Genomic DNA, 13,368 nt, shown 5'->3' on the forward strand with positions numbered 1-13,368 from the left:
GTAGCTCCTCTGGCTTTGTTCATAGCCAACAAAGATGGCTTTCTTTGTTGTGGGGCCTCCTTTCCTTCTCTGCTGTTTTGGAATATGAACCCATGCAGTGCTACCAAACACTCTAAGATGGTTTACCTTTGGTTTCACACCATAAAACAAATGGAATGGAGTGTCCTGAATCACAGAGTTATACAACCTGTTCTGTACATAAGTGGCAGTAGATATTGCCTCTCCCCAGTACTTAAAACATAATCGTGAATCTTTTAACATGCATTCCATCGCATTTTGCAAGGTTCTGCCCTTTCTTTCAGCAACACCATTTTGCTGAGGGGTGTACAGGTTAGAAAGAATTTGTTCTATCCCTTTTTCCACTAGGAACCTTCTGAATTTGTGAGAAAGGTATTCTCCTCCTCTATCACATTGGAGTGCAGATACAGGCCTAGGGAATTTTCCATTTGCCCATGTCACAAAACTTTTAAATTTCTCAAATGCCTCATCTTTATATTTTAAGATGTAGATAAATGTGTATCTTGAGAAATCATCAATGATGGTCATTGCATACCTTGCTTGTCCAAGACTTGGAGCAAAAGGACCAATAATGTCAGAGTGTACAATTTCCAAAGGTCTAGTTGTAACTCTGTCACTGTGCTTACTTACAGGAGCTTTCAGTGTTTTGCATTCTTTGCAAACTACACAGTCTAAGTATTTATCACAGGGTTTTATCTTTAGGTCAGCACACAGCTGTGGCATTTGTGCTATATACTTGAAATTAGCATGACCAAATCTCCTGTGCATCAGGTGTACACATTGGTCATGATATGGTGTGTTGCCAACTGCAGCCTTGCAGCTTGGCTTCCTTGCATTTTGCACAATGTACAAGGAGTCTTTTAACATACCAGTAGCACACAATTTCCCATTTTTTCGTATCTCACAACCATTTTTCTTAAATGTTATGATATACTCTGTTGCAGCCAATTGTGCCACAGATAAAAGGTTTGATTGTAGATTTGGCACATACAACACACCTTTTACAGTTTCTCCTAAGCAGGATAAATACAAGTCACCTTGTCCCATAATTTTGGTCACAGACCCATCAGCCAAAGATACACTTTGTCTTTCAGTTTTAGACAGTGACACAAAAGAGCTTTTACAATTACATAAATGACAACTGGCCCCAGAATCTAACACCCATACATCAGAATTACCCTTCTCAGCAACCTGTGCAATTTGGGTTGTCTGAAGAGCCTTCTTCTGTGTTGCCCTTGTGTTCTTCTTCTCTGTCTTTCTACTCTTGGGTCTCATGGCACAGTCTCTTTGCAAATGTCCAGCTGAACCACAAGTGAAGCATCGCTGGCTTGCTAGCGCTGTGGCCTCAGGTTCCTTTCCCTTCTTTTCCCTCATTTTCTGGTCTTGCAGCTTTCCAGAAGAGATGGGGGGGGATCTTTCCTCTCTCTTCTCCCATTCAGCGAGTAAGCGCTGTGTAACATACGATGGGGTGAGGTCTGCTTCAGGCATAGCCTCCAGGGTACAAATCAGCATGTCCCACGTTGCATTTAGCGAGGACAGGAGGATATAGGATTTTGTGAGAGGTGTAAATTCCATTCCTCTCTCCTGCAACTCAACAAACAGCTGCTGAAGATAATGCAGGTGCTCAGGAAGGCTATCTCCTTCTGCAAGGTAGGCTCTGTACAGCTTTTTCGTCAGAGTAACTTTACTCCCTGCTGTTGCCTTTACATATAAGTCTCTCAAAGCATCCCAAAGTTGCTTTCCAGACTGCATGCTTCGCACGTGGACTAGCTGATTGTCCTCAACTCCCAGGATAATGGTGGCTCTAGCCCGCTCATCCTGTCTCAGCCATTCAGCACTGGGATTTTGGGGGCTTTGCTCACCAATTTGCAGCCAAAGATTCTCTCTGCGAAGATACATCTCCATCTTCAGGGCCCAATTCAAATAGTTGGTCTCTGATAGGCGCTCCAGAGGCATCGCTGAGGGCTGGGAGGTAGCCATGGCTTCTTCCTTCTTTTGCAAGTCACCTCAGCTAGCTTCTTTGTCCTGCAGACCGGCAGTTGCTGGAAAATCTCCAGGTGGCTCCAAAGAAAATCTTCACAGGTCTTTGCTACCTGCCTTTAAATTGTGCATGAGGTGTGGAGCTGATCTCTCTTTTCTCTCTGGGTTTTACTGCGTTGTTTACTGGGCACATAACCTGTTGGCAGATGCTGGGAAAGCCTTTAGCCCAGGAGAGGTCAAAAAAGTCACACACCAAGCATTTCTATAAAAATAATTTATTTACAGAAAGCAAAAACAAAAGCAAAACATTTAAAGGACTTAGCTCCCTTTGGAGCAAGCCTTGCTTGCTACATATCGGCAGAGAGAAAAAGAGGAAGTGAGAAAACAAGTCCGGGCAGGTCCTCTCCTCCCCCCAGGCTATTTTGCATGAAGCACGTGAGAGGAGACAATCAAATACAACCCCTTCACCTGGCCAAATGATTAGGTATAATAGTAGCTTAATCTGTTAGTAGGAAAACCTCAACAGCGCTTTCCCGCCTGCCCCAGGATTCGGTCCAAGCCCCTGAAATCATGGGCACAGTGTGGACGGAGCCCCAGCTGGGATTGCAGGCTGTCACACCCAGCCAAACCCGTGCGCAACTGCCTCCAGCTTCGGTTTCACCAGCTGGCAGGAGGACGCCAGTTCCTTCTCAATTGCAACAACAGTTTCTCCAGGAACTGAAATCCGATACTTGGTTGCAGGAAAATAGAGACAATGTTACTTTTGACAATGGGTTAGCTTGGAAGCAAAACCGCCTCTATGTGCCTGACAACTTGCGAAGGGAAATTTTAACCAGGTCTCACGATGATAAAGTAGCTGGTCATTTTGGGCTTGTAAAAACATTGCACCTGGTACGGCGCCAGTTTTGGTGGCCTACCCTGAGACGTGATGTAAAAAACTATGTTGCTTCTTGCCCTGTCTGTGCCATGTCAAAACGGAAGGGGGATAAGCCACAGGGGCTTTTACAGCCAGTTGCGAGCCCATCCTGTCCATGGGAGGAGGTTTCTATGGATTTTATTGTGGACCTACCTCCTAGTCAGAAGAAGACTGTGATTTGGGTCGTCAAGGATTATTTTTCAAAACAAGCCCATTTCATTCCATGTGCTTCTATTCCTTCCGCCCCGCAATTGGCACGCCTTTTCCTAATACACATCTACTGGATTCACGGTAGCCCCTCCCGCTTGGTCATGGACCGCGGGACACAGTTCACTTCCCACTTTTGGAAATCATTTTTGAAACTGGTTGGCACCAAACAGGCATTGTCCACTGCTTCGCATCCGGAGACTGACGGATCTACAGAGGTTTTAAATTCGACCCTTGAACAATTTTTAAGGTCATTTGTCAACTATCAGCAAGATAATTGGGTTGATCTGCTATCTTTTGCTGAGGTGGCTTACAACAATGCTGTCCATCAGAGCACGGGGCACACCCCTTTTCGGGTGGTTTCGGGGCGAGATTTTGTACCCATTCCTGAGTTGCCACAACCTTCTGCGCAGCCCTGTTCTGCTTCTGATTGGGCTGCTCAGCTGGCTGACTCATGGCCGGTGATTCAGCAGGCATTGGCTGATGCCCAGTCTGCTTATAAATTGCACGCAGATAAACGGAGAGCCCTTCAACCTGATTTTAAGATTGGTGATCAGGTCTACCTTTCCACCAAGTTCATGAAGTCCCCACAGCCTTCCCGAAAATTGGCTCCCAAGTTTGTGGGTCCTTTTCCCATTGTGGGAGTTGTGACCCGTCACGTTTAAATTGGATTTGCCTCACAATCTGAAACGGTTGCATCCTGTTTTTCATTGCAGCTTTCTTAAGCCTGTCAGCCACTCGTCCCATTGGCATCCACAGCCTCCACCTCCTGCTCCGATCATGATTGACGGGCAGCAGTATTTTGAGGTGAACGAGGTCCTTGATTTGCGCAGGATTCGTGGCACCCTACAATACCTGATTCGGTGGAAGCACTTTCCCCACCCTGAGTGGGTGTCTGCCCATGATGTTAATTCTCCTGTTTTGGTTAGATGCTTTCATGTTGCTTATCCTCTGAAACCTGCTTCCTGATGTTTTGCTTATTTTGGGGGGGGCGGTATGTCATGTTCATCGTTTCAATGTTAAACGTACATCGTAACGTTTCGCATGTCATTTTGCTGATGCGTGTTTAGGTTGGGAGGGGAGGAAGATTCTGTCTCCTGGGATGTTATCTGTATTCAGCTGGATTGGAATGTGTTTGGGTTATTTCGTGTGTTCAAGGTTTTCTTCCCAGGACATCAGCAGAAATTGTTACCAGCACCTGCGGTGGGGAATTTGAAACGGTTTGGGCAAGGGGAGGGATTATGTTCGCACCGAGGGTTTTTAGTTTGTATTTGGCGCACTTTTGCTCATTCTCAGCTTTCTCTGTATTTGCATACTATTCTTTAATAAATCAGATATCATTAAGCCTCTGCTTGTGAGTCTGGTTTTGTTAGGGTAGGCAATCGTTACACAGCTTTTGTTCTCTACAGATGCTTGTTTCTGCAGCTGGTTGAGCATAAAATTTAATTAATTGAGACTGAGATTAAAGGCAGTCATCTAATGGCATAATGGACCATAGGACTGACATGTTAAAAATGACAATAAATTTCTTAATATGACAACATTATTACCAAAGCTGAGCTTGTGTACAACAGACAGAAAATCTGTTAGTTCTTACTTGATTAATTCTCTATGGCTCAGCAATTCCCATAAGGATGCTTTCTCTATAACTGAGAATGTAAAAGAATCCATCTCAGCAATTCAGAAATCACACTCATATAGATCATATGCATCCTAATAAGAGTCAGCCCAACTTTCTAAACACAAAAGTTCACCCTTACTTTTAAGGCTAAATTATCTCACAAATCTACTGTAAGTTTTGCAAGAAGAGAATTATATATGCAGACTTGAGCTGCCAGTGGCAAGGTGGATTTAAATGCACGAATAACCTTTAAAATCAGTAATTTCAGGCAATTAAAGCCAGACACAATCTGTTACAATGAAATTCTCAAAATATATAAAGAAAATCAAACACTGGTAATCTATCTATCTATCTATCTATCTATCTATCTATCTATCTATCTATCTATCTATCTATCTATCTAATTTTTATTACCGCCCATCTCCCCCGCAAAGGAGGTACTCTGGGTGGTTTACAAAAACTGAATTAAAATTCAGTATCAATATAAATATCATAATAAATATACAGTAAGAATAACATATAATAAAATATAGTAAAATCCCGATGGCTAAAAGTTGTGTTTCAGTCCATGAGTAAAAATCATCCTAGGGCACTAGCTATCCCCACAAATGGCTGTTCCTCAGCCTGCTCCAGGCATGATGACAAAACCAAGTTTTTAGCTTTTTGCAGAAGTCCAGGAGTGAGGGGGCTTGTCTCACCTCTGGGGGAAGGATGTTCCATAGGGCGGGAGCTACTGCAGAGAAGGCCCGCTTCCCAGACCCCGTCAGATGGAATTCCTTTACGGATGGGTTCTGTAGCATGCCCTCTCTGCATGACCGGGTGGGATGGGTCAATGTAATGGGGATGAGATGGTCCCTCACGTAACCTGGCCCCATGCCATGTAGGGCTTTAAAGGTGATAACCGACACCTTGAATTGGACCTGGAAGCAAACTGGGAGCCAGTGCAGCTTGCGTAGCAAAGGTGTTACATGTGCCCACCTTGGGGCACTTAAAATTGCCCATGAAGCTGCATTTTGGACCAGTTGTAGCTTCTGGATATTCTTCAAGGGTAGCCCCATGTAGAGTACATTGCAGTAGTCTATATGGGAGATAACCACGGCATGAGTGACTGTTCGAAGGGCCTCTTGATCCAGGAAAGGGCATAACTGGCACACAACACGAAGTTGCGCAAAGGCCCTCCTGGCCACGACTGCCTTCTGCTCTTCGAGCAGGAGCCGTGAGTCCAAGAGGACCCCCAAGTTATGCACTGGGTCTGTCTAGGGCAGTGCAACCCCATCCAGGACTAAAGATGACAATTTCCCTGATACTGAGGAGGCATCCACAGCCACTCCGTCTTACCAGGGTTCAGCTGAAGCCTGTTGTTCCCATCCAGGCCCCCACAGCCCCCAGGCACCTGGAGAGGGTGGTCACAGCATCACTTACTTCACCTGGGATGGAGATGAATACCTCATCCCATGGTGATGGATGATCTCGCCCAGTGGTTTCATGTAGATGTTAAAAAGGAGCGGAGAGAGAACCAAACCCTGCGGCACCCCACAGAGAAGGGGCTCTGGGCTGGATCTCTGGCTCCCTATCAACACCGATTGGGACCGGCCCTGGAGGAAGGTGGTCAACCAGTGCAAAACTACACTGCCCACCCCCAATTCCCTGAGCCAGCCCAAAAGGATACTATGGTCGACAGTATCAAAAGCCACTGAGAGGTCAAGAAGAGCAAGGATGGATGCACTGCCTCCCTCCCACTCCCGCCAGAGATCATCCATAAGTGCGACCAATGCTGTTTCCATCCGATAACCGGGCTTAAAACCTGACTGGAAGGGGTCTAGATAATCCGTTTCATCCAGAATCCTCTGGAGCTGTAACACTACCACTTTCTCAACCACCTTTCCCAAAAAGGGAAGGTGGGAGACTTGGCAAAAATTGTCCAGGATAGTAGAGTCCAGTGATGGTTTCTTGAGGAGGGGGAATACCAGCGCCTCCTTAAAGGCCGCCAGAAACACCCCCTCTCTCAGATATGTATTTACCATCGTCTGGACCCAGCTACATGTCACCTCCCGAGCTGCCTTCACTAGCCAGGAGGGACATGGGTCTAGTTGGCAAGTGGTGGAATTTACAGTCTGGAGGATCCTGTCCACTTCCTCAGGCCCAACAGGATCGAACTGTTCCCAGATAACAGAATAAGAACGTTCCCCGTGTATCTCCCCAGACCCTGTCTCATGCTTCGAGTTCAACATGGAATGAATCCGAGTGATTTTATCCTGCAGATGCCCAGAAAACTCCTCAGCACAGCCCCGTAGATGGGGTTCTGACCCCCCTTTCCCCAGAAGGGATCGAGTGATCTTAAACAGGACTGCTGGGTGGCATTCTGCGGATGCAATAAGAGCGGAGAAATACTGATGTTTCGCCACTCTTACTGCCACAAGGTAGGCCTTAACAGTGGCTCTAGCTTGTGTTCGGTCGGATTCGGTCTTTGTCTTCCTCCAGCGGCGCTCCAGGCTCTCTTAATCCTCTTCAAAACCCTCAGCTCTTCCATAAACCATGGGGAGTGTCGGGTTTGATGGGGTAAGAGAGGCTGCACAGGCACAATCCTGTCCAAGGCCCCGGCCACCTCTCTATTCCAGGCTGCAGCCAGGGCCACCGCTGGACTGTGCAGCAGCTCCTTGGATATAACCCCCAGCTCCCTCTGGAACCGCATTGGGTCCATTAGTCGCCAGGAATGGATCAATCGAATAGGTCCTGCCTGCCTGTGGAGGGGGGTGGCATAGGAAAATCTCAGGGTCACCAGGGCATGATCTGACCATGACATTGTCATGTATTAGTATTATAATGTAATTTGCTCATCTAGGTAATACTTAACATTTAAGATGTAAGAAAGATCAAAGTTACCTTTTAGAGTATCTACAGAATAGTTAAAACGAAATAACTAAATTTGTCAGTTCAACTTTTTTGTTCTCGGTGGGGCTAATTATTAAAATTATTTCATGGTTCTTAATTAGTTTACAGTAAAGTATACTGCAACTGACAGTTTGCAATTAGCGTTAGAAGACTGTGATGTGGTAGACAGTGCAATTAACAGCAGCCTAAAAAGTATTTTTTTTCTAAATAGTTTGTGATGCTATCAGAAAAACACAAGATACTGGACCCCTATTCCAGTTTTAACTATCTTTTAAATACCAAATATTTTTTTAAAATACTTCTCATGTATGTGAGCCATTGGCACATTATAGTAAGTTGTAAAACTAGAGGCAGATCTGCCTGTGCGCACCTTCTGCCCACCCCCACCCTCAGCCAAGAACGAACCTCAGACTCAGAATATCACCTTACCGGAATTTCAAATGTTTCCTGTGTATCATCCAGCATCTGGATTTTGACTGAAATAAGTTTTCCTGTAGGTGTTGTAGGCAGTTTCTGTCCATGTTCCAGGGTACTGATGCCAGCATTCTCCTGTACTCCTAGCCGAGATCCTGTTGTCACTCTTTGCTCCACTTCACCCATATCGGAAGAAACAAGCTTCTATTTCTAACAGAGGGGCAAAGACAAGGAAAATATGGTGCCATGTTAATTAAATTATTCAGAGACATCAAGTGATTTATTAATTTGTAAAATGTTGTAAATCTGAGTATTACTGGAACATTTTTTTCTTCAGAGGAATGGCTGGAGAACTCTAGTTTTCCAGGTTGGAGTTCAGTTCCCATTACCTCTGCACAGCTATGATGATGAAATGTCGTTGGAGTTAACCACATCGAGAAAGCCACTCAAAGGGTACATATTATATTTCACAATGGTATTTGGTTCAGTAGCCTTTTCTTTGCATTCTTTAATCCTTCATATAGTTCTTGAAAACAACTCCATTATCTTCATTGCAGTTTCCTTCAAATAAGGAGAGCCTTGTCTTTTTATTTTATAACTTAAGTCAAAATACTGGATGTTCTAATATTAATGAAATAATTTCAGATGGTATCAGCTCTTCCAACAGTCACTTTCTTCTCTTAAATTGTTATAATAATCTTTATGTAGTTTAAGAGCAGACAAGATCATTTAAAAATATAGGACAGAACAAGAGATATTAGCAATAATGGCAGGGCCTTTAGGACTCAGATGGAAGACTGAGCAAATATTAAGGCTGGAGGTTAGATTAGGAAATCAAAAAACATCCAAGGAGACAATGGCAAATCACTTCCATACTTCTTGGTCTGGAGGAAAAAACACGATGTTCCCCAAAGAGTAGGTTTATACAGTAGATCTAAATCAGAATGAGAGAAATAATATATTTCCCAAATAATAAGAAAATTACTTTTGTGAAATGACGATGGTTTGTGAAATATTCATGTTTTCCCTAATCACAGTGCTCACAACAAAAATTAGTCAAAAATATGCAAAGTAAGCAATGGCGATCATAAAGGTGACTGGCCATAAAGTGTTTGGAATCCTGGCCAGGCTTTTTGGCTTATGAGAGAAGATTGCATGAAGTAAAGATAGTGATTATATAATTTTGCCTCCTTAAGTAATGCAAATTTTATTATTTTATACTGGAAAAGAAATTCCAGACAAGGAAACTGTTCCAATGATTTTACTGTAAGTTAATTGGTTCCTGAGCTTTCTATTGTTCAGCAATGTTATATATCTTCTACTTTCTGTAGCTAACTGTTAAAGATGATACAATAGAACACTGCTAGCACTGTAATTGATTGACAATATGTTATTTGTCTGATATATCAGATCATTATTGCAGTCTTTTGTTTTACTGATAGCCAAAATGAATCTTAGTCCAAGCCTTCTGCTGTTGCTCATAAGCCACCCTATATGCCTTTTATGCACTGATCAATTATAATTCCCAAGGATGTAACAAAACAGGATCAAATATGCAGGAAATAAAACAGATATTTTACTGGCTGAACACACTTATCAGTATAATTTATCATAGGCACCATCTTTGAAAATCACATGTTTACTAATATACCAAAAAAAAAAAAAACCTTCTCAAAACATTCATATTTCAAAATATTTATTATGGTGTTTGGAGGGAAGGCTTTCAGGACTTTTATCATGATAAAACTATCAATTATTAATTTAAAATAAAGAGCTACAATCTGGCTACTGGTTGGATGTTGTTTGTTTTGGGGTTTTTTGCATAATTAACTATACAAATGTGGGTTTTTTAAAGAAAGGAAAACGTTCTTAGCCAACACAACATAAATTTTGAATGGATTTCTACCTCTGCGTTTAATGAATTTGAAGTTACCCAAGGCTATGGAATAAATACTTGTTTGTTGCACTGGAAGTAAATAAATCTTTTTAAAAAATAGCATCTTTAACCAGATAATAGAAAATAGAATGCCTCCTTCCTAGGCCTAATAGGATACTATTTTCCCTCCCTGTATTGTCCTGGGTTAATTATCAGACAGCTACAAAATCAAGCACTTCTTCCCGCACTGAAGCGTGAGGACCCACAATTATTGTCATCTCCATTAGGTTTACTTAATCTCTCTGGGTCAAGGGAGATCAATAATTGTGTCCAAGGAGCTGTAGGAAACTTAATGTTGATTATTCTCTTCAATTTATAGCAAGATCTCAACAGGTGGTAGTACAGAGCTGTCTTTGGCTGATGTTCAAAAAGGTTGGGGTTGAATTTGGCTAAAAATTCCAGGGCTGAAGCCTGAATTGAGAAGTTTAAAAGAAAATCCCAGCAGAAAATGGTGGCAAATCATTTCCACATTGTTGCCAAGAAAACAACATGGACTACCACAAGAGAGGTAAGTGTGATTAAATTTATTCCAAGGCTACTCTCAATATGTGAAGAATAGGAAAGAAATAATGTTTGAAAAGGTCCTGAAACAAGTATCAAACTACATGTTACATTAACTATTCAGAATGCAGTTTTCTATTTTACTCAGAAATAAGTGCAATGGTACCCAGGGAAGAGTGGCTTAAGCTTTCCCTTTTCAGCTAGAAATCTCTCCAAATTTGTCCCTGGTGGTGGCTGCAGTAATAAGCTGGTAAAATGCACGAGAGGGGGATGGCTGGATGTAGGTAGATGAAGAAAATAGAGAAGAGGCCAATGATGGACTATGTGTGAGTGTTCCATTCAGCAGAGGGCAAATTCAAGGAACCAAGTTGTCAAACTCTTTGGCAGCTACCTAAGCCTGAAAGTGGTTCAGGTAACAATTCTTGAAGTCTCTTTAACAAGGTTTACTGAGAAGAAAGTGATGTGTTACAAAAACTCCAGCAACTAAATTATTTCCAGTTTAGAATAATTCATGGCCATTACAGTATAAAATTTTGGACATTCATTCATTCATTCATTCATTCATTCCTATGCTAGGGTGAGGAGGCAGAGTTTTGTCACATTTCATTTGTATCCATTTACCTAATGGTCTCCGGAAGCTAGGGAACCAACTCTTACACAAGCAGGATATGCAAGAAAATGTAAGTTTCTAAAAGTGGAAAAGTACAGCGGCTCACCAGAAAACAGTATCGTAAAGACATGGCAATATTAAAGGCACAGCAGCTATAGCCAGTCTTGTGTTGTTATATAAAGGACAAAATAGTGGTTTCTTTTCCCATAACCAATACAGATGTGAATGCCAATTACAATTTTTATTATCATGGCTACAGTAGTCATATTTATGGAGTCCTCAATTCAGATCATGAATAAATACAAGAGGGCATGGAGGAAGAAAGAAAGGCACCTAACAGAAATGAATTATTTCCAAGGTTACAAAGAAGAATGAGGAGGAAGAAATATTGAAAGGAATAGCAAAACTAAGAAACTATACCTGTTACCATTAAAAAAATCTAGTGATTTAATGAGTTTCACTGTCCAGAAAGATAGTAAAACGAGATATAAGAAAACAAGAGGCTGGGACAGTTTTAGGATCCATGTCAAGCTTGTGTATTCACAGGTTTTGTTTATTCCTGGCCTAAGAAGAAACTTATACAAATGTAGCATTTACTCGATCCCATTTTGTGTTGCTCTTGAAGTTTTCTGCAACACATATATCAATCTGTTCCTTCTGCTAGCTACAGAGTTCTGTCATCATCTGTGTTGACTAGAGCTGGCATATGCCCACTGGTCTCAGATGGAAGAAGAGACTGCTAACACATTCTAAGCCATATGGAACATTTATAGCAGTGCTTCCCAACCTGGTGGCTTCAAGATGTGTGGACTTCAACTCTCAGAATTCCCCAGCCAGCATGTATGTTTAGAGGTGTGGGAGTAATCAGCCTACACTCCTGGACTTACAGTCTGCCTGCAACTTTCCACAGAACAAAATCCGTTAGTAAAGCACAACTTCAAACCACAGGCATTAGCTTCTGTGAACTGGAACATTCAAGATGGAGGAGTGATTGCCTATTGCAAAACATTTGGCTTTGCTTTCTCTCTTTCCTAAAATAGCAGTTCAACTGTCTAAGTAATATTAAGCAACCTGATATCTTCTACAGTATAAATTTTGGCTTTCAAGTCCCATCAGACCTAAATGTCATAGCTAATAAGCAATCTTAAGGGAAATACTGTCCAAAATATCTGGAAGTCACCAAGTTATTTCAGTGAAATTACCTAAAATTGGAAGCTAAAAAAGTAGTTATGACAGCCTGATGCAGCAAACACAATGTTTCTATAAAAATAATAGACATTGGTGGCTCTTTTAAAACAAACCTATTTTTATGTCAGAAAGATTACATGGATCAAGGCTACTTCTTCAGACTGAATGGAGTAAATTTATCTGCCAAAATAGGCATGATTCATAAGGCCTATGATACAATAAAATTACTAAGCCTAAAAGGTGCCATAAAATCTCAACTTCTTTTTTGTCACTATTAAAGCCTAAATATGGTTACTCTGGTGGAAAATTGTGGTACCATGAAGATGAATGTGTAATCTTTCGTATACTACAATAATCAGATACATGGAATATTACTCTGAGATATGAATATGGTTAGAAATGGAAGATAAACAATAAAAGAGAAGTCATAGAAGAAGGTACAAGTACTGGTAAAAGGTTTATCCATATGGATGGGATCAACTATCAGAGTAAATCCATGACAAATGTCCAAGCAATGTTAAGAACTGGCTGTCCAACAGAGCATAACTAAAAGAGATAAGAATTCAATTAGCTGGTGTTGACACTCATCATGTAGGAATCAAATGTAAGTCTTGTCATATTTCTCTCTTTGAGAATAGAAGACATTTTAAATGGTAACATATTCGATGTCTATTTGTTTATAATCTTTGAAGACCCCTACCCTAATTTCCTAATCAATGCAGTGCTAGACTTTATTATCTAATTTAAAATAATGTAGCATTGATAGAAGATTGATTACCATTAAGAACAATCCACTCAACAGTTAAAAATCTACTTTCAGGCTTACTGGAGGTAGTGGTGGATAAGACTACCTTTTATTTATTTAAAGGGAACTAGTATATTTTACTTACATATCTTCACAAAATAAATTCTTCTCTGCATTCACATACTGCTTCATGTCTTGATGATTTCAAATGTAACTATCTACTATAGCACATTATTTCAATTCTCTTTGGAAAAAAAAACACTTTAAAAGACATTAATACTAAATTATCAATATTTTAATCTTTCTTTAGTATCAATCATATTGTTACAAAATAGAAATA

At 41.3% G+C, this 13,368-nt stretch overlaps 1 protein-coding gene across 7 annotated transcripts in view; it reads right to left on the minus strand.

Annotated features, from left to right (window-relative positions):
• The window catches only part of FARP1 (FERM, ARH/RhoGEF and pleckstrin domain protein 1), a 164,678-nt gene that overhangs the window by 138,326 nt on the left and 12,984 nt on the right, over window positions 1–13,368 (minus strand). For all 7 annotated transcript variants that reach the window (XR_010068051.1, XM_063304828.1, XM_063304825.1 and 4 more), the window contains exon 2: window positions 8,064–8,258. Coding sequence is in view for 6 of the 7 variants with exons in the window: in XM_063304828.1 (XP_063160898.1) it covers window positions 8,064–8,234 (171 nt within the window). In the remaining variant the exon portion in view is untranslated. The remainder of the gene's footprint in view (window positions 1–8,063; window positions 8,259–13,368) is intronic.

Source organism: Candoia aspera, chromosome 5 (assembly GCF_035149785.1).
Source record: "Candoia aspera isolate rCanAsp1 chromosome 5, rCanAsp1.hap2, whole genome shotgun sequence".
In the NCBI taxonomy this organism is placed as follows: domain Eukaryota; kingdom Metazoa; phylum Chordata; class Lepidosauria; order Squamata; family Boidae; genus Candoia; species Candoia aspera.